This window comes from Vombatus ursinus, unplaced genomic scaffold (genome assembly GCF_900497805.2).
Source record: "Vombatus ursinus unplaced genomic scaffold, bare-nosed wombat genome assembly UNPS02015398.1, whole genome shotgun sequence".
Taxonomy (NCBI): domain Eukaryota; kingdom Metazoa; phylum Chordata; class Mammalia; order Diprotodontia; family Vombatidae; genus Vombatus; species Vombatus ursinus.
The window spans coordinates 3,325,981-3,347,956 of NW_020955176.1; the positions used below are offsets into that span (position 1 = coordinate 3,325,981).

A 21,976-nucleotide genomic window follows, 5' to 3' on the forward strand; every position below is an offset into this window, starting at 1 on the left:
TAACACAAATTTATCTTCCTCAGTATAAATTAGGGAGGTTTTGCTATACTATATATTACATAATACCAAGTTTTGACTAACTGCTTTCAAGTTTATCTTAACTCCATTGAAAAAATTATTTTATGAACCTTTGAGTAACATGTGTTTTGACTGTCAAAGTGCCTTTTAAGAAGCCTATACTTTATTTTTTTTTTTTTGGATTTAATCTTTTTCTTAAAATCTTTCAGATTTTTCCATTTGACTTTCTAATAGAGTCTTACTAGTGACATTTTGAGTCTGACATATTCACATGATTTCATGTATGAAAGAAGTAATTGAAAATATAACCGTCAAATTCCAGAGATTGTGATGTTTTAATGCCAAAAACCAAAACAGATAGAAAATCCAACTTAATATTTGACTAACTAAAACATTCCTGTTTCTGTTAAAAGTTACTCCATTTTTCCGTCATGGAAAGACCTGTGCATCATCCTGTCTGTGCCGAAGTTGTTCTAGCTGCTTCTTAAGCGTGTTTCAGTGAAGTCACCATTGGTCCCTTTTCTTTAGGGAGGGAGCTTTTTGTGAACTTAACCTTTTCTTTTTAGTGGCTGGATAGGGCCATGCACTAACAGTAATAAATTCCCTTTCTGACTTTTCAACCAAGTTATTTGGCCTGTGATTTGGGCATTCTTTCTTTAGCTCAGTTTTCCTATCTATAAAATAGTCAGTCCCTTTGGTGCATTGCACATGCGTGGGAAGGGCTGTGAGGACACTCCCTCTACCAGCATAGATAGCAACCTTTTTTTTGCCTAATGCATCTCATCACTTGGTGGCCAGCTTTCTAGTGATGAGCCTTTCAGAATTTAGCTAGTCTTGTCTAGACACGTAGTCCTTTGATAGGCTTGTATTTTATTAACTCAACTTGGTGTAGGACCTGATGAAATTTGTGATCTGTTGACTTAGCCTTTAAAAATGTACGGTTACAGGGGGCAGGTAGGTGGTGCAGTGGATAGAGCACCAGCCTTAGAGTCAGGAGGACCTGAGTTCAAATTTGACCTCAGATGTGTAACATTTACTTGCTGTGTGACTTTGGGCCGGTCACTTAAACCCAACTGCCTCGCCAGTTACACACATACACACACATACATATACATGTATATATATTGTATATGGTTATAGTACCACAAGGAGGCATTGGAGTAGGCCTTTATGTAATGTAGAATATGATCATTTTTATGTACACACCTATTTCTTGGCATGTCTTCTTTATATGCTGTCTTCAGAGGATTTCCAAAGATCAAATTTCACTTTAGCTGATGTTTTACTTTCATCTGGTTTTGTTTCTGCTATTTGCCGTGCTGAAAGGAGGTAAAACTTGTAATTTGGGATTATGTGGAGCTTTTCTATACTTTGGTCTTATTTCAGCTTTGGTGGGTTTTTTTTTTTTTTTTTTTGCCTCTGTGTATGTTGTCTTTGCAGATTATCCTGGTCCAGGTACTTGATCCTTTAGGATGTGAAGAAATGGACATATGCAGCTTTGTGCCCAATAGCAGCCAGCCTCTGTTTACTTAAGCCACAACTCATCTTTTGGTTGAATTTTCTAAACCAAGCAGACAAGTACTGAGTTGCTCAGAAATTTATGCTCCTGAAAAATGAATTATATTTTAATGTAAAGAGTCAGAGTATGCACTTGAGCTTTCTGTACCAGCGCAGACCCTTTCCTAAGTGTAAATCCCTCATTTGTTACAGATGTTTTCTTTCTTAAAAGCTCAGTTTCGCTTAGTCAGGATTACTAAAGCAGCTTTTTCTTATTTCTGCTGTATTGCCAGGCAGATATTATTGGTCAGACAGGCCTCTTAAGGTAGAAGAATAAGCAAGTTAATAGTTTCTGGTGAGCCTGTGTTGAAATACTTGATGATAGTCATCCCTGAAGAAGTAGCCTGGCACTCGTTGCATGATGGGGTCTCTAAGATGAAGCTGGACATCTTGACCATGCAGGGAACATGAGAACAAATTTTAGAAACTTCCAAAGGACTGACCACTTTGTAATCTCAGATGCTATAAGTTACTCAGTGGCTTTTTTTTTTTTTTGCCTTTTGTTTACTTGCCTTTAGTATGTTTGAGTCAGCTTTACTAATCTTTGTTAAGCTTTTGTCATCCTCACATTAAATTTCACTAATTCTTAGCTGTCCTCCATATCACAAGGCATGTAGATGGCTTTGATTTTCCCGTTTCTACCTTACTAATCGACCCTTCTTTAATCACATGTTTCTTGCCCTGTTCTCCACTTGATTCATGTTCCTTATCTTCCAAGGTAGCCTCTCCTCCAGCCTGCTAATTCCTAGAATTGTCATTCTGTTGGAGTGTGATATAAATCTTCATCTTGAGATTGAAAGGAATTAAAACTAAGTGTAAAGTAGAAAAGATGGGGAGATTCCCAAATTGTGTACCTTATATTGAGATAACCATCTCTTTAAAGGTCAAGTTTTAATGAGGAGGCTCTATAGGTTATCATCACTTGTGTGTAACCCAGTGTGTATGTATGACCACTCAGCTTGATGGCTGAAAATGTGATCTTTACAGAATCTCTAGAGAAGGCACTTAACTTTCTGTATCTATGAAGACCCTTTCATAAAGTATAGGACGTGAACAATCTTTTCATCACACCATTTGGCATCATATTTAAGTTATTGTGCCTACCATGTACATTTATTGCAGTCTTGGAAGCCTAGAGGCTCATGGTTATATGGTGGGTAGGGATTAGGCATGAGGCCAGACAGTGGAATATATTGACCAGGACAAGTTAAAATGCTGGCTATCTGTATCCTCAGTGGTGGTACAGAAATGTAGGAAGCTAAATCTGCCTAAGGACACTGAGGCCCCTGGGGCTGACAGAAACTACCTGGGACCCACAGGTAAGAGAGAGAGCATAAGCGAGGTCAGTGCCACAGAAGACCAAAGTCCAAACTTAAGAAAACAGCAATTTTTTTCTTTTTAAAGAGCTGAGTATAGGGGAAATAGGCCAATTGAGTATGAGGCCACCTTTAAGGAGAAGCATCGTGGTCTAATAGAAATAGACTAGAAGTCAGAAGGCCTAGGTTTGTGTCTTGGCTCTGCCAGCCACTTACTAGCTATAACCTTGGACAAATCATAACCTCTGAGTTTCACTTCTACTTCATCTGTGAGATTGACACTAAATGTACAGAATTTTGAGGATCAAATGAGGTGTTGTAGAGGGAAGCACTCTGTGACCACAGTCACTAACTCTTCCCAGGTTTAGGAGAGCTAAGGCCAGAGGACCCTATCTAGATCCTCGAAACTCCTGTTTCTCAAGTCATCTCCCAAAGTATTTGGAAGAGCCCCCCTGTTGAAGCTGTACACAAATCCATCCAAAAAACTACAAACACAAAACTTGGGTAAACGCAGGTTAGTTTGGTGAGGAGTTGCTGTGGAGAAGGTTGTGTTCCATCTCCTGGTATTTTAAAAGGTTAATATTTGCCAGGATTTTTCCTAGGTAGTAATTGCCACTCAGAGAAACAAAAGCATTTGCTGAGCTCACTGTTTAGTATTCCAAATGTACTGCATGCCTTATTGGGCACTGTTCTTCATTGAGGAGAGAACTCCCTTTAGTTAACAGACACATGTCAAAATTATAGGCAGGGCAAATACAGCTGGGGCTGACCTCAACCCCACGCTGCAAATTACAGAATCATTTAGAATTGACGCTTTACACATTTGGAAAAAGAGTTTCTTTCAGTGATGATGTTCTCAGACCTTTGAAAAATAAAGCATTTTTAAAAATTCAATTTACATTAAAAAGGTTAGAAGCTAGAGGGAGGAAGTGAAGCTGGCCAACTTGCTGGGTTTGGTTTACTTGGAGTAGTTTATCATAACATCAAGCACTCTTCATGAAGGACAAGGATTCTTGACAAGGAGATTTTTTCCCCCTGTGGCAGTAGAGTGTTTGCTTGGGGGAAATGTCAGGAAAAAAAATGTTTGTCTTAGAAATCCCCTTGGCTTTTCCCTCTCTTGCATTTGAACCAAAGGTGAGGTCATGAAACCTGGTGTTCCTTTCCCTAGTTCAATGCCCTAATAATTGTGTCCGTTTATCTTGGAACTCTCCATCCTAGGATGCTGTACAGTTTGTTTCCTGGAGAAGTATTCTGTGGAACTTAAGACTACCACATGCCTGGCTCTGAACCTTGCAGGCAGAGAGTCAACAGTGTGAGGACAGCTAAGGGAACAGGTTGTCAGCAATGGGGGTATTCTGCCTGTGTTTGGATGATCTTCAGCACAGGTCAGTGTTTGGAGGCCTAGACTGAGATCTGACGTGACTTTGGTATGGGAGTATGTTGCAGTGTGACGTGAGATGTCCAGGCTGCTTAGTTTGCTGTTGCAAATTAGTGTACATTTCAGTCAGTGTTTTGGACACCTTAGCATTGCGTCTTGTAGAACTTGACTTAGGGGATATGTAGGCTAGATGAGTTGCAGTAGCAATAGTATTTGAGATCTGAACTTCACTCGTTAGACAGGAACATGGTTTTCCTAATAGATTCAGTATCCTTTCACAATTTTAAAAACATGTCATATGCCTGAAATGAGGATAGGATTGTGGGAGTTGAGATCTTCTCAGTGGTTGGTAGTAGGGTTCTCTGGAAAGACAAAGTTCTCTAATTCTTGATTCTGTCTTCCTGTGTTTCCATTTTGGGGGAGTCCTAACAACTAATATCAGAAGCCCAGCAATATATAGGCCTCAAATCTGAAAAATTTCATGCGACGTGATGCCTAGAGTTCCCCTGTATTTTGTTTTACATAAGGAAAGTATAACAAGTGTGATGCAGAAATGGAAATTGGGTACTGCCATTGTGCCAGAAAAGTTTTGCATTTCGGGCCGCCAGTTGGGACAGCGAATAGACTGTTGGACCTCGAGTTAGGAACACCCAAGTTAAAATCTTCCTCAGATACTTAGCAGCTGTGTATCTCTAGGAAAATCATAGTCTCTCAAAGTCCAGGTTTCCTCATCTGTAAAATGGGGATAATAGCCCCTCATGCTGTGGTTTTTAGGATAAAATGAGAGGGTGTCTTCAAAGTATTTTGCTAAGCCAGTGCCTTAGGCTCTGTGTCAAGGTCTCTCTCATGGGCTGGGGGAATGGTTTAACTGGGCCAATTGTTAACTAGTCATGTAGAGAACATGAAGGGAGGTAGCAGATTCCATGCCCTGTCACAGAGATCCTCAGGTTTTTTGTTGTTGTTTATAATTTCAACCCTTAAAAGTGCTGTATAAAGGTGGATGTTTAACAGGCACCATAGTGCCTGCTGGAAGAGACTTGGGGGAGTCCACCAGATCTGGTCAGGCAGCACAGAGAGGGTTAGTTTCTCTTCTAAAGCCCATTTTTAGGTAACTGATGAAGCATTTTCACTGACTTGCCTAGGATCACCCATTGTCTGAGGCAGTGTACAAACCGCGCACAGCCTGATTCCACATCGGACTTCCTGCCTGCAGCTGTCTTCTATTTTGTCTCCAAGCAGAGTTCTGAAAAGACAAACCTTTTTGGTGGGCTTCACCGTCCTTCCAGACAGAAGTGTGGTTGATTGCTTCCTGATGGATGGTATGCTGCCAGGCAAGGGTTAATGGAGATTTGTTTATTGAATCATGAAGTAGCTGTCACATGATTTTAATCAAAACACCATTTCCCTGACAACGGGTGATGTCAGTCTTGTTATTGTAGGAAGGAGCAGCTGTGAGGGACATTCAGTCTCCATGCTGAGCTGGAGCTGGCGACTGAAGTCAAGTGAAACATCAATAAATAGTGGTTGCAAAACCCACTGTGGGTCACTGAATCCCTGCTCCTCCTCTTCCTCTTTTCTCTCTAAGCTAGGACAATCTGTCCAGGGCAAAGATAGTGACCAGAGCCAGGAGCCTGCATCCTCCAGTGACCAAGGAGGGAATCGAGGGAGAACGCATCTGCTTTGCTTCTGTTCCCTTCATCCTTCTGTCCTTATCTCTTCACACTTAAGTTTTCAAGGTTTTTAAAATTTTTCTCTTAGCTCTGATGCTTCTATGTGCAACTTTCATTTCTTTCTGTATATTTATAGTCTATCTTCAGAACCAAGGACTTTGAATGAGTGAGGGTAAGGCTGTTCTTATGGGCCCAAACATATGGCCTATACCTGTGATCCAGGAACTGATTTTCCTTAACTGACTGCCTAGGCTCCTAGTCCTGTTCCCACAGTAAGGTCAGAGTATGTCTGGTTGTCACTAAAAGTTCTGTTCGTAGAAGGTTGCTTAGGGGCAGTAGTGGGCATTCTGTTCAGCGTCCCACTCTGGACACGGCTGTTCTAAGGAGCTTAGCCAGACTGTGGATGCCTGGCATTTGAAGCTTTGAAGGACCAAATCTTGTCAAGAAAATCAGCTCTCTTGAATCAAGCAAGACGATTGACTGGGCAGTCCCACAAACCCAGCTGGGGAGAACATTTTCCTTCTTGTATTTAGAAGCAAACACTCTAAATGTGATTCCTCAGAGTTGTAGCATCTCTAGTTGGTTTAATCTGGCCTGTGGGCACTCAGTACTACTGGTGAAGATTTGGGGGTTCAGAGGTGCTTGGTGGAATCCTAGGAGCAGAAGCAGGTACTCAAATATTTAAGTGTTCCTCTTTGGTAGTAATAATTCCTTAGACTCTTCCAGGCCTACTATTCATCCTGGGAATTTGTCCTTTACCTTAAAGCTGCAGCTTTTCACTGGGATTGGACAAAGAACCACTTAAGAAGGGTTAATGCTCATTTCTGGTAAAACCTTTTCTGGTCAGTCCTACCAGAAGCCCAAATCTGGCTGTTGTCTAAAACTCCCAGTTTCAGGAAATCAGGAGGAGTCTGTCTTGGGGCAGCTAACAATACTGAGGCCAAAGGGGCAAGGGACTTGGAGAGATTTTTGCAAGTGACCTGTGCTGTCTAGTAAGAAAGAGCTGGATGAAAAACAGGGATAGGTTACCAGGGAGGGCTTGTGGGAGTCAGCTCTGGACATTCAAAATACTCCAATTTGCATAATATTTTATGATTGTGAAATACACTGGACCCCCACAGTCATCCTGCTAAGTATTAACCTCACAGTGGAAAACAAACAAACCAGCCCTGCAGCCTGGAGCCTGATTTTGCTTAAACTCTTAAAGCGCGTCAGTGACACAGTCGGGGCTGGACCCCAGCTCTTCCTCACTTTTTCTCCCTAGGTACTTTCCAGTTAATCATTATGATGGAATATGGGCATTCCCCAACCCAAGCGAGGGAGGGAAGGAAGGAAAGCAGAGACAGAGAGAAAGGCTCCAGAGAGTCTAGGATGACTCTCCTAACATGTCAAAAAAAAAAAAAAAACCCTCCAGAATGTAATCTCCCACCTTTTCCTCCACTGCTCCAAGCTGATCTGTTACATCAGGCCAGCCTGATATGGACCATGAGAATACTCCTTTTCACCTTAAAGAATAATGCGAACAGCTCCATGCTCCTTGCCTGGCCTTCTCTCTGGAGGGGCGAAGGGGCTTCTTGGTGCTGCAAGGGTGACTTGTCTGAAGGGCTAGCCCTAACCCTGCTGTACAATGACCCTCGTGCCTTTGTCACATGTCCCTATGTGAGGCTTGTGGCATTTTAACTATTTGTCTATTCCTAGATTAATGCTAATGGTTGTGAATATTCTTTTTCTATGTTCTTCACCCTTGCCTGTCCTGGTCCTTGTCCCCCACTCCAGAGAACAGTGTCCTGAGAGGGAGAGTGACCACTGGCTTTGGAGCCCTGGCATTAATGCCCCTCTCCCCTGGCCTCCCCCTTATACCTCAAGAGATCCACATTTCTTTTCTATAACATATGGGCATACTTTGAGAGGATCTGGTAGTGAATGTGGTGGAACCCTCGGTGTCCATCTCCCTTCAGGAATTGCCCCAAGGGCTCACAGGTCAGAGTTGTTCCTATTATGATAGCTAATACTTATTTAGCACTTTAAGGTCGGCAAAGGCACTTTACCTGCATTTCCTCATCTCGTCTTCAGGATCCTATGAGCTAAGGGATGTTATCCCCATTTCTTTTGGTAGATGGGAAACTGAGGTGGAAAGAGGTTGTGAGTGACTTGTCGAGGGCCATGGAGGTAGTGTCTGAATCAAGACTTGAACTCAGCTCTTTGTGACTTCAGGTTTAGCATTCTATCCATTACACCACTAAGCTCCCTCTTTGAAGCAAGTGATCTGTCTTGGGGCCTTTCTACCTCTCCTTGCATTATATTACTTTCCCTTCTTGTCCTCCCCAAACAATGCCTCCTTCCCGTCCCCCCAACTCTTCCTTGTAGCCCAGTTCAGTGAAGCCCACCCTGCCAGGAGAGTGCTTTGAACTCTACCATTTCCCCTTCAAAGCCTGAACTAGACTATCTTGCCACTGGACAGGAGACTGGACTAATTCATAGCGAAGTGTTAGTAACTCCTAATAGCTTAATGTGTTACCTCTCTGGGTGTACTCGTATTTTGAGTTTTGCCTTAACCTAAAGGTAAGAATCTCTAACAACAGGCAGTCAGATACCATTGGCTGGTCTTTTGAAAGAGGATGTGGACTTTCCTGGCATCCTTAAAATTCCACAATGTAGGCAGTTACCTCCTCTGCCTAGCCTAAGGACAGCCCCACTCTCTATTAACTTGATTCCCTCTCTGAACATCGTTTCTTGCCAGGCTGATGATGATTGATTTGCCAGAGATTATCTGAAGAGCCAGCCACTTAGCTACCATCAAGACAAAACTGAACAGACAGGTTCTGTCCATCGTGGTTTGTGACCCAGCACCCATCTTTCTAGGACTTGAATAACTTGAATAATGACATCCCAGTGAAGGCCAGTCGCAGCTGGAGTGATGTCCCTCAAGGCTAACACTTGTTAGGACAGCAACCAAGTCACCTTTCAAGATTCAGCATCCTCCCTTCCTGCTCTTTCATCATGTCTACAGTGGTAACTGGGATTGGCAGGTGATCTTTCTACTGAAGGGATGGATTTTTCCTGTTTGGCTTTGAAGGCCAATGCCTTACAAGGGGGCTTATATAAGAGCACTGTTACTGTGTTGGGAGGAGGAGGAAGCAGGATTATCTCTATCATTGTGTCCAGAGAGCCCCCATAATCCTGTCTGTAAAGGCTGAGCCTCTCATTGTAGATGTTAATGGCAAACAGGCAAAACTGGCTTTCAACCTGGAGAGAAAGAAGGCAGGCCTACACTCTTGAAACTAGGGTCCTGGCTTGTGGGGGTTGGGAGGAGATGAGTATTTAAGTTAGAAAAGCACGGAGTCCTTCAATTTGTCATTTTTGTTGTGTAGTCATTTTCATTCGTGTCTGACTCTTTGTGACCCCATTTGGGGTTTTCTTGGCAAAGATACTGGAGTGGTTTGGCATTTCCTTCTCCAGATCACTTTATGGATGAGAAAAATGAGGCAAACAGGGTTAAACGACTTGCCCAGGGTTATAGAGCTAGTGTCTTGAGGCTGGATTTGAACTCGAGTCTTTCTGATTCCAGGCCCAGCACTCTATCCACCGTACCACTTAGCTGCTCTCAGTTTGTCATAAGGAAGCTGAAAAAACTCTAACAAAGATGGTTAATCTGAGTTCTGCTTTGTAATATGCTTACATAAATATTGCATTGAATGAGTTGATGTAGGCAAGTTGTAGGAAGAGGCACTGCCAAACTATCTTGTACTCCCATTATGAGGGACTTTAGAATAAGTAGTAACTTTGGTGAATCATGCTGCACAGTTTTTTGAAATTTAAATGGGAGTTGGCAGAGTGCAGTTTTGTCATCTCAGCCATGCAGCTTCAGGTTGGACAGATGCCCTGTGTTCTAGCATTTAGGGGCCCCTGGACTGGCTCCTTTCTTTACTTGCACACATCACCCCAAAGGCTGCAGCCGAACCTGGCTGGCTCCAAAAGATCATTGACCCCAATGGGTGCCAATGGGCAAGTGACTGGACTTACAGTCTGAATGTCCTAGGACCTACAGATGGCAACAGTCTGTGAGGTTGGGCAGGACTGGAGCTGGGCAGCTCCCTACCCCTGATGCTGCCAGGTTCTCAAATTGAAAAATAATTTTTCCAGATACCAGGATATTAGAAGGAGGATGGGCACAGCAGAAATGGCAAACATGAAAACAGCAAATGTGAGATGAGAAATAGTAGTCACCTAAAATGGATCATGACTGGAAGAGAAGTTGTCAATAAAAATTCCATTTGCAAACAAAATGGAATTCTCAGATTGTGCATTTGCACTGTAGAATTTTTTGGCTGGGGTGGGCAAGTTCTCTGAAATCAGAACAGTTGAGGGGCTGCTTAAAGTCTCAGCAAATTTGTTTTGCCTCTGGTGTTTTTGGCTGCAATGAAAGAGTTTAAAAATGGTATAGAATTTGATGGGCCATAGAAGCATGATTAAAACATCCTGTTGCTATGCTGGGGGTGGCCAGCAGGTACAAATGCAAATGTTTGATTTACCGATTCCCTTGTCTACTTGATTTCTAGTCAAAAGGGCTAACAGGCTGACTGGGGAAGAAGCAGCCTGGCCAGGGTCTACTGTCTTTTCTCCCCAGGAATCTCTGTAGGTTCTACTGCCTACACACATCCAATGAGTCAGCCATTAGTGATGTGGCAAGTTCATTCATCCAGAAACATTTGAGTGAGTGCCCATGACATGTAAAGCACCATGCTAGGTAAAAAAAAAAAAAAAAAAGTCTCTTTAACCTAGCATGGTGCTTTATATGTCATGGGCACTGTGTACCATGAGTACTATCTAGCAAGAAAACTGGCCCTCAGAATGGGACCGCTTCATTGGTCATGGTCAGTGGCTCCCCCAGAATATGGATATATCTGAATCTGACAGCCAGTCACATGACCCCAGGGTCACCGGGGGCTAGTCAGTAGTTTATTCTATCCATAGCGTCATATAAATTTACTGGAGTCCAGTATCTGTGTGGGTGAAGGTTCTTTATAACCCACTGTTGGCTTTAGTCTCTGCTCTAGTGAAAGGATTTCTCTAGATTCCAGTCTTGATAATGGAGTGACTGCCCCACCTTGGTATCCAGATTCCAGTCAAGGCTCTGTACAGTGGAGCTGAGGCAGGGGCCTTGGGGGTGGGGCAGCACTGCGTGTGCTGTGGTTAGCAGTCTGCTTTAAAGGGTAACACATGCAAGGTATTATTTACCCTGTTGACGTCAATGAGAACACATTATCCACTCTCCTTTGCTGCCTGAAATAAGCCCTGGAGCTCATAGACCTACCCCCCCCCCTCCACACACACATTTACAATGCCATGTAGGGTCTTCACAGCAAAGGAGTTAAGCCAATGGAACAGATACCAAACAGTTCGAGGGCCTTGGAGTATCAGGCCCCTTTGAAATGCAGCTCACTCAAGTGCTAATAAAAACACTGTTGCCTTTATTTTCTGCTAATTCAACAGGGATTACACATAAAAACATTTTCCTTGCAGGAAACAACCCCATTAAATTACCTTTTGGTACAAAGATCACTGCATTTTCAACAATTTCCTAACACTGAGTGGTGATGGGGATACATTTTGATTTTTTCACATTACAGTTGTGATTTGCTTTCAAGATACCCCAAATCATCAAACTCACCAAAAAACCAAAAAGCCCAAAATGAAAAATTCATGATTAGACAGAATTTTATCAAATTAATTCTTTCACAGACCAGCCTAAAGAATGATCACCCTCAGAAATAAAAGCAGCTTGTTTTGCCCTTTTCTGCAAAGAGAAACATGATTGTGTTTTTATTTCAGTACAAAAAGAGAAGGTTGCATCTAATTCTTGCCATCTTCTTCCTTTTCCATCATGTGACTTCATATTTTGCCAACAATTGTGTATTACCACCACTTAGAACTGCCTTAGTCTAGGTAAAAACTCATTCAGTTTAGATATGGCCTAAACCATATCTAGATATCAGACTATTTAGATATAGTCAGTGGCAAACTATTTGATTGACTTTGCCAACTTAATACTGCTTATGTTTGGGATCATTTTCTGGACAATACCATGTATTTCTACTTGTTTTGAAATATCATCTTCCTTTTACCCTGAAAGAATTTCAAGTTTTTGTCCAATCAAAGCAAATTTTTTTTTTATCCCTAAAAGGTCTCATCAGTAGTGGGGAATATTATCTGAAGAGGTGTGGGTCTGAAACCTTTGATAGCTGAATTTTAAAATTCCTGTTAAAATCTCTGAAGCTATGATAGAACAACTCTAAAAACACTCAAGTTCCAGGTATTCTCATTCTCTTAGGAGAAAATGTAGCAAAACAGGAATACATGATGGTGTACAGGAGGGTAGAGTCATGGTACCTAGAACTGGGAGGGGTTCAGAAGGGTTTGGTCCATTGCTCTGACTTCTGACAAGATCACATATGCCAAAGCAGGGAATCTTAATGATGTAACATATGAGTCAACCCTTACAGTCTCGCTATATGCTCATTCATCAGAGATGATCATCTGTTTAATGCCATTGAACATTTCAGGAAAAAAGCATAATCATCTGCTTCTGAATTAGTCTGCTGAAATCAGATTGATAAGTCCCCAAAGTAGAAAGGGAGCAATAAATTCTGTAGACAGTATTATTCCATCCTAACATTTCCCCATCTTTGCCATTTAAGTGGGAAGTAGAAAACAAGAAAGGTCAAAATTGGGAACTAAGCCTTCCAAATCGTACCAGGCTTGTAAGACCAATATTGGTAAATTACATCAGTGTTGCTTTTTAAAAGTTAATGACTCATTAGGTTTGGAATGCAAGTTATTCAGAGCATGAACTTATTTTAAATAGCGAGCTAAAGTAGAACGGTCTGACATTGACTTCTGAGCGGCAAGCAAAATAGAAAACGTTAGGAGCCTAAAATGTGGGTGGTTTGATTGTGACGGTCTTATGATGTCTAAAGGCAATAGGATCAGGGAAATGAAATTTTCCATAATCCTATGCCTACCTGGGGGATGTCTCAATAAGCTTGTACCTAAAAGAGTTTAACCAATTGCAGCAGGAGTAAACTGGAAGTTGCTGGGAATAATCTACCATTACTCCTACCCCAAATTCTAGCAATACAAGTATTTTTCCTTTAAAGGTTGAGGGATGAGCTGCATTTTGGTGCCTCCCCCCCCCAAAAAATCTTATGATCCTAAGGTAATTAGCAGCAGCACAAAGGGTGGTACAAAGGTAATACTCTGAGTATAGGTTCTGAGCAACCATAAAAGAGGGTTACCGCCTCATCCCAAATGGTGATTTCTGCTGAGGTCATTATTACCATAACTAATGGGTCTATATGTACTACTTCTCACCGGTACACAGTAGCTTGTTCCAAAACAGCTGGGCTGTGCTCTTTCTCAACTGATTTCATGAGGGGAGTTACCTACCTCTCCTTAATCATGAAGCTAAAATGGAAACATAAGGGGGGGAAGTCCATGTTTTAATTATAGCCTTGGGTCCTCCCCAAACAATATTTTGGTGCATCCCCCTCTCCAACCCTCCACTGATTCTGTCAGATTCCAAGGGGAAAATGGTACCCAAAGAGACTGGTATCAAATTCTCTCCTCCCTCATCCCCATCAAGTTGGGAATAAGGTATGAGGCAGAGGTCCAGGGTGAAAAATAGTCTACACTAGGATGGGCTGAGTCCCTGAGTCATGTCTCTCCTTGGTATTGGTCCAAGTGTTTTCTGTCTCTTGGATAATGGAGGCCTACCAAGGCAGACACCCATTTTGTCCTTTGTCCATCCCCTTAAGTCATAAATGGTGGGAAAATAATGCTTGAAAGGAGGGGAGAGAGCTGGTGCTGAGTCTGGGCCTGCTGGTGTGCAGCTTAGCCACCACTGATTTAAAAGCAGAAGATCTGTCCTCTTTATTCTTTAGAAATACACTGCTTTATAGGGTCCAGCATATCAGTTGCATGTAAATACTAAAGATAAATGCACCCAACTGGAACTCACAGTAGTGGTGCCATTTTTCCCAAAGCAAAAGACTAATCCCCATGATCTAAAAGAAAAATAAAAATGTACCACACACATATTGCACTTTCCTCCATGTTAAATTTTTACCCCATATACATCTCACCAAAGTTTCTTCAGAGGCATCCCTTATTACAAGATAACGAAGCTAGTAATTACTATACAGTAGTGTACACTCTGCTAATGTTAAACAGATGCAAACAGAAGCAGCTATTTCAAAGTAGCATCAATATACAGTGGTACTATGTCCTTTTAGTGTTATTTTAGTATTTGTTTAAAGAAAACTATATGGAGTTTACAGGTCACTGATTAAGGAACAGAGCAAATGACCTAATCTTGTAGAGCTAACTAACCAGTAGGAAGAATCTTCTCTGCTTATCAGCTGAAACATCAGTAAATACAGACTGCTGGAGGAATTTATTGATTTCTCCTTGAAACCCATTGGTATTTGGTCTGCAAAGACCAGCTAGGTAGGAGAGGCTTCTTTTCCTCACCAGCTGAATCCTTATGTTGCCAAGCCTCAGTTATTTGGTAATTAATACTCTCAGGCCCCACATTGTTGAATGCTGCACTATTTCTCCCCTTTGTCCCTGAAGCCTTTTACCTCTGAATAACTTCTCCACTTCTTTTCTCAATGAATGGACCTTTATAGTGCCACACGACCCTGTGGGGATTCCTGGGGGCAGCCAGCTACCCAACTGGCCTCTGGAGAGATTTAGTCAGTTGTCTGAGTGAAAGGGATATGGAGAGAGAATTGAGATGTAAATCTATAACCAGCAGAATTCCTATGCTTTTGAAACAGTTCCTATGTTCAAAATGGAAAGTATTTCAGTTTCATAAATACCAGAGAACAACATTAGTACATCTTTGAAAACACATCCATCCTCCTTCAATCTAAACACATCAAGCCATTTTAGGATCGGCAACTGTTTGCAGACTTGAAGGAGTTAGAGATCAATATCGCCTTAGAAAAGAACACAATGAATAAAATAAATGTCTGTCATCTAGCAAATTAGGAAGCAATGTAAGGCAACTGCTGCTATCTATGTCAAAAACATTTTTTTCCCCTTCTGGCTTAAGTTCTGTGGAATCTTAAAATTTGACAACTGGTAGGTGGTCCTACTCAGAAGCACCTCGGATCACCTTTGCCAATTCTATGTGCTATCAATCCTTAGGTGTAAAGACCCTGCCTCCCTGCACACATTTTCTAGACAAATGAAAACTAGTTGTTCTCCCTAGGTTCTGACTAAAAATTACTGTAATTCCATCCTCTCCACTAGCCCCTTTCTCTATCACATGGGAGCCAACCCGGAAGTGTGGGGGAACTGGTCAGTGCCACTTGTCTTTCTCCACCTGACCCAGAATGTTAAGCACATGATGACAGTCAAGGTGGCTCCATTGGGTCAACAACTGTGGGCCTCAGAAACAATGCTCAGAAGGGGAGTGAGCTGGGATGCTTTAAATGGAATCCTCAAGTTTCCATCCTGCTCCCTGTCCCCCAGGGGGGCCTTGTGAGAAACCAAAAAAGGATCCCCATGTATTTTCTCACCTCCCTTCGGGACAGTGCAGGATCCCTGGTCTTTGTGCTTTACTGTGCTCATCTGCTCTATCAAAGAGCGGCCACTCTGAAGAGGGATAATTACTCCACATCATTAATACTTAATTTCTAACCCTTGGGGGACACTGTCCAAATGAGTAATCACTAATTCTAGGTAGACAGGAGACTTGTAGTCACATCTGCTCTTGACTCATTTTTGATAAATTCTGAGGTCTGAGATGAGGTTAAGTTCTGCTAATGAATGTCAAGTGACTGGCAGATGGTCTGCTGTGAAATGGTTACCACATCCAGAGTTCTTTGAATATTGCTGTCATACGTTTAACATTTCAAGCAGATAAGCAAGTCATAACAGCAGAGGACGTGAGCACTCTGTATCCCACATGGTGGGACACCCCCTCTGACGTGACTTTGGATTCAGCATGGATACAATGGGGCGCTGTTGTCCGCCAAAGAACCCAGGAAGCATAGACCTGCTCCCGCTTCACATGGGATGCTGCTGCTGCCGCCTTTGCTTGTCCTTAGCACGTGCTAAAACCCGACACCACTGTCCAACATACAAAGCTTAATAAACCACTAGAGACTATAGTGTAAATTTAAAGTACAGTCATTATTTTTTAAGAGTCTGAGGGACCCCTGCTGATCAGCTGCTCTGAGACCAGAAGTCTTCCCAAGGGATTGTGTGCGAGAAGCCTGCTCTTTCTTCTGCTCAGGGCTGGCCTTCGTGATGTTTTGGTTACTTCTCCTTTCTGTCACACAGATGGTATCTTTGGAGAACAGAGCACTGACTCTGACAGTCATGGCAATCCTTAGAGCCCAAGCCCAGTGGGCCCATCCCCTCTATGCAGGGGTCTGCACCTTTTGAGGTGTGCCACTGTCGACCAGAGGGAGGTGAGCTGCCCATCTAAGGGGTTCATCTCTAGCTTCTCCCGACATCGGTGAAATGCTATTACTTATCAGTCAAAGAACAAAGCTCGTCACACTCTACAAATCAATGCCACGACATGACTTTCTTTTACAATCATCTGTGTACCCACGATCCAGAAGCATTCTTGATTTATCTTTTAGTGCCTAACGTTTTGTTGCTTTATTTCAGTGAAAAACATATTGCTTTTATTGCCAGGAGATAGGCCATGCCACACCCTTGCTTTCACCAAGTTTTTCTCGATAATTGACTGGTATAACTTGGTATAAAATGAAGGTGTGGATTCCTTTCTTCCTACAAAAACATTTTCTGAGTCTTCCTCAAGTTTGCTCCATCTGCCCAAAGGGCATGATCTTCAGTCCAACAACTACGTTCAGTACCTGCCTCTGAAGCTCCTGTGGACGAGGCCAGGCTGACCCAACCACCCAGCCTCAGCCAGGCCCTGACAGTTCCAGGGGGGCAACTTGACATTTCCCACTAGGGGAAATGCAGGAAAATAAGCTGTGAATTTCAAGGTTGGAATAAAAACAAAAATTCACACTCTTTTCCTTTGCCCTGCTTGCTTTCTGACATGAACACTGTGTGTGCTGGGGCTAATTCACAAGGACATAGCCGCTGGGCTGTGGGTCAACAGCCTCCATCATTTCACAATCAAAGAGTCCAGGCAACTCAGAGAGTGCTAATGGGTCATAGTTGGAGGGGGTCTCCCTTGGCCCGGAGCTCCTGGGACAGTCTGGTAATGCTACATCGCTTTGCTGAGCTGAGTCCATGGAATACTGACAGGGGGGAGGATAGTCTGGCTCAGGGGGGGCAGCACCTGACAGCTCACGAGTCTGATAAGAGAATGGTAACGGTGGGGGCGCTGCTGGTGGTTGTGGCGGCTGCTGCTGCAGCTGTGATGACAGAGGAGGAGGGGAGCTGGGAACCTGGGAGGAGGGCAAGGGCTGGAGCTGCAGTTTACCGTATTGGCTGAGGAATGGGTCATATTGCATTTGCTCTGAGGAAGGCTCTAGGACTGGGCTTAGCGACTGAGCCAGGCTGAACTGGGGTGGCTGGGGTGGCTGTGGCGGAGGACTGGAGAGCTGCTCCTGGTGGGGAAGCGGCAGCTGCTGGTTTGGCCTTGGGTAGGAATTCTCTGCTATCTGCATCTGGTTAAAGTACGCTTGCAGCTGGGATTGCTTCTGGAGGAAGAGTCGCTTCTGATGCAGCCTGAATCAGGGAGAGGAAAAGGAATAAATACTTCAAGGGATTCTGTCTTTGATGAAAATGAAGACCCAGCCCAAGCTCCCCAACCTCCTTCACTTCCCAGTAGAAAAACAACAACAGCAACTGTTCCCTGACTCTAAAACCAAAGTGAGGTTCTCCCCCTTGCTGCCAAAGTGGAGGGCTCCCCCAAGTTTTTCCCTTTGACATAAAGTCAAGCTTTAATTCTCAGCTTCTCAAACTTTGAACTTCATATGGAAAGCCAGAGGCTCCAGCTCATGGAGGGCTAGGACGAGGCTAGGTTTGTGCCCTGGCTGCAAAGTAATAGCCACCTGCTGGCAAGACAAAGAAGGACCCAGGGAGGTGGCCACTGCCAGGGTCTGAGCAGGGATGTGTCAAAGTCACCAAACCTAGAGACTGGGGGAATCAGTCCTGACAAAAATGTACTCCTTAGGGCAGCCTCCAGAGGAGGCTCCAAGAAAGGGGCCGTGCCTCACGAGAGAAGAAGGCACGCCTGACGAGCTCCCTTTGGAGCACCTGGCACCTTGTTTGGTTTACAGTGTCCTCTCTAGAAGCTGAACACAACAGGCAAAGAGTGGAGAAAAAGCCCCAGAGGATCAAGAGGCACAGGTGATATCTTTCAGTCCTCACCAGGCAAATGCCTCAATTAATGTGCTGCAGGACCAGTAGGTCTCCTGGTTGGAGAGGCTCTCAGAGAGGACATTCCTCCTTAAAATCTAACACCCCAGGGCAGCAGAAGGCCTCTGGCCTGCCCGAGCATGGCTCCTCCAGCGGGCTCTGCCAGGCGCAGTGACTCCTGTGGCCAAAGGCCCTCACCTGTGCTCCTGCAGCTGCTGTTCCAGGCTCCGGGGAGGGTCCTTACAGTAGAGCTGGCAGGTGTTCTGTGCTTTGGACAGGAGGCTAGGTTTCTGCAACAACATTCGAACAAGGGAACTCAGGAAAAATGAGCTTACCAGGATATATCAATTAAGACTTCTTGGGCCTGGAGGATACTCTTGAAGAAGAATCAGAGTATCTTGGTAGGATACAAGACTGATATTTCACTGTTAAGTCACTGACAAGAAGGCAGCAGAGCCTTACAGGTAAAGACGGAATGGAATCAGAAACTGATGGCCGTTTTCAGTTTTGACCCTTCTCATTCTTTAGTTACTCATTTCTATAATTTGTAGAACTACAACAAGGATTTACTGGGTTTGAAAAATAAGTTATTTACTTTCTCAGATTAGGGTCAGTTGGGGAACACAGATGGCCAGGCTGCCCCTGCCCAATCAATACCTCAAGGACATTTATTTTCCTGGAGTTTGATGATAGATTTCAGCCCAGGGCACGGGCCTAATTACATTCCCAGAAGCCACAAAGAGTACATGATGATAAGAACGCAGCAGCTCTAAATAACCACCACCCAGAGCAAATGTTTGTTTTGCTCACTGACAGATCCTGGCAGAGAAAGAAGGGGAATGATCCCACCTGGAGTCTATGCTGCAGGTACTGGGTCTCTAGGCTTTGCCGTCTGGACAGCTGTGGATGCACAGTGTTAGGGAAAACAGAGGCACTGTCCTGTGGCCGAGTGGCTTCCTCCTGACGAGAGGAAGAAGAGAAAGAAAAACGACTTTGAGTTCCCTACAAGGCTCTCAGTTTCAGTAACCTTAAGGACTACCATGAAGAATCTCAACTCTCCATAATGTGGCACCAAGCTTCCTTTGTGCTAGGCAATGGGGGGTCACCCCCTTTGTGGCATATTTACAGAAAAGAGGGAAATCTGTCCAATCAAATGGAGACTACACATTACTCCAAAGGTGCTAGACTGCACTGTCGTCTCCCAGGTGACTCTCCTGGACCTGGTGCAATGGTTCTTGTGCTCCAGGTACTTCTGCTGGTTTATAAGCGGGCCTTAGTATTCTCGTACGTCAGTCCTCAGACAGACCTGTGACTTCACCCATGGGGGAAGTCCTTCCTCCAATGGTGCAGAGTGCTCCTGGATCCGTGGTTTCTCATCCTGTGGGCTCTTGTCTGTGTCTTTCCCTAAACTGTCCAGTGGTGTCCAGGTAGCATGCTAGGGTGGGGGTAGGGGGAGGCAGGGAAAAGCCTTCCACGAAGGCTCCTAATGTTCCATGGGTACAATGCAGCATGAGGGCTGACCGCCTCCTACTTTGACTAGCTCGACTTCTCTTCTGCTGATATATTTATCTCTTTGATATCTTTTATGCCATCCTTAACACCCAATTTACTACTGGTAACATGCTAAAGTCTGTGCATGCTTTTGTATGTTCTCTCTGTGGCACTCTGGATGACTCACAGTTTTGATGGAGACTACAGTTCCATATCTACAACCATATAATGTCATAGAAAAATACTAATGTTAAAAATGGGTTTTTATTTATTTTTATTAAATCTTATTTTATTTTTATTTTATTTACTGGGGCAGCTAGGTGGCACAGCGGATAGAGTGCCAGGCCTGGAGTCAGGAAGATCTGAGTTCAAATGCAACCTGAGACATTTACTAGCTGTGGGACCCTGGGCAAGTCATTTAACCACATTTGCCTCAGTTTCCTCATCTGTAAAATGAACTGGAGAAGGAAATGGCAAACTACTCCAGTATCTTTGCCAAGAAAACCTCAAATGGGTCGCGGAGAGTTAGACATGACTGAAATGACTCAACAACAAGAAGCACCATAGAAACGCTATTGGTGTTAAAAATGTTTTTTTTTTTTAATTTTTAGGAAAAAGATTGGGGTTAATGAAAGTGCTGTGGAATTTCCCAAAAGAAGTACAGCTCACTCTCTTTTTCCCAATTAATTCTGGGCCCAGCTCATCATACTGCATCTGTAGTGCCCGCCCAAGATCTATGGACTGGTGGACTAGCTCTACAGACTGTAGATCCAATAGCATATCATACTTTGGACAATAGTATTCTTCATCCACTTGGTTTTTCCTATGTAGATTGTTAAGTTGGATTCTTCTGAGGGCTGTGAATCTCACTCCACAATTTTTCAGGACTTTAAGCAGTTAGCACAATATCATCTGCAAACACGTGGAAGACTGCTCACATCTGAACTTTGCCCTGACATCCCCTAGGACTGTAATAAACAACTTCAAAGAGCACACATGGCCCCTGTTTAACGCCTCACTTGATCTTAATAATCAGAGGACTGACTGTCAAAGACATCTCTGTTGTGCCCATTAAGGAAACTTGTCTGATGTTAACACGTGCATGGGAAACACCTTACTGGAATAACACTTAAGTTTTATGTTTAGCTTTTAAAGTCTTGAACAGTCTGACCCTAATCTACCTTTCCAATTTCACTGTGTACTACCCTCCTTCCCAAACTCTACAATCCAGCCCAACTAGCTTTCTCTGTGTTCCTCATACGTGGCATTCCATATTCCACTTCTGGGCCTTTGCACTGGTGGTCTTCCATGGCAGGAATGCACTCCCCTCCTCATTGCCACCCCGCAGAATTCCTCTCCTCCTTCACAGTCCAGTGTAAGCATCACTTCTACATGAAGCCTTTCCTAATTCTCCAATTGCTAGTGCCTCTATCCTGTATTTATTTGTATTCATTCTCTTTATATTTTGTAAATATTTGTATATGTAATTGCCTCCTCCATTAAAATGTTAGCTCCTCAAGAGCAGGGTTTGTCTTATTCTTTCTATTTGTGACCCTAGTGTCTAGCACATGGTAGATACTTAAATGCTTTTTGGTTAACTGGAAGTCAACTGTACAGAAATGACCAGTGAACTCATGGGAACTGATGAAATAACAGAGACAGAGTGTGTAGTGAGAGAAAAGGGCCCAGTACAGAGTTTTTGGAGATACCCACAGCTGGAAGGAGAACAAAGAGAGAGCAGTGTCACAAAAATCCAGGGAGGAGAGAGTTGTCAATAGGATCAGATGTTGTAGAGGTAAAAAACAGTACAAACTAAGAAAAAACCAATGAGATCTGGCCGTTACGGTCACTTTGGGGAGAACAATTCAGCTGAGTAATGAGGTCAGAAGTCAGACTGCATGGGGCTGAGAAGTAAGGGAGAAGACAGGAAGTAATGAGAGCAAACAACTGCCTGTTTTCCAGGAGTTTAACTGAGAAAGGAAGGAGAGAGAGAAGGTCAGATTCTGAGGGCATAGTAAGGTCAAGTCAGAAATTTAAAGGACAGTGGAGACCTGGGCTTGTTTATGTGCAGTTCGTAAGAAGCCAATAGAAAGGTAGAGATTGAAGAATGGAGAAAACAAATGATTTTTGGGACAATGTGGGGGAAGAAATGGGATCAAGGGTATAAGTGGAAGGGTGGACTTGGTGAA

General features: G+C 43.4%; 1 protein-coding gene across 1 annotated transcript in view; it reads right to left on the minus strand.

The window, feature by feature from the left end:
* Positions 1–11,390: 11,390 nt before the first annotated feature.
* SIK2 (salt inducible kinase 2) overlaps positions 11,391–21,976 on the minus strand; it is a 163,675-nt gene continuing 153,089 nt past the window's right edge. The window contains exons 13-15 of the mRNA XM_027847294.1: positions 19,146–19,256; positions 18,495–18,586; positions 11,391–17,663 (exon numbers count right to left, since the gene is read on the minus strand). Coding sequence (XP_027703095.1) covers positions 17,048–17,663; positions 18,495–18,586; positions 19,146–19,256 — 819 coding nt within the window. The 3' untranslated portion in view covers positions 11,391–17,047. The remainder of the gene's footprint in view (positions 17,664–18,494; positions 18,587–19,145; positions 19,257–21,976) is intronic.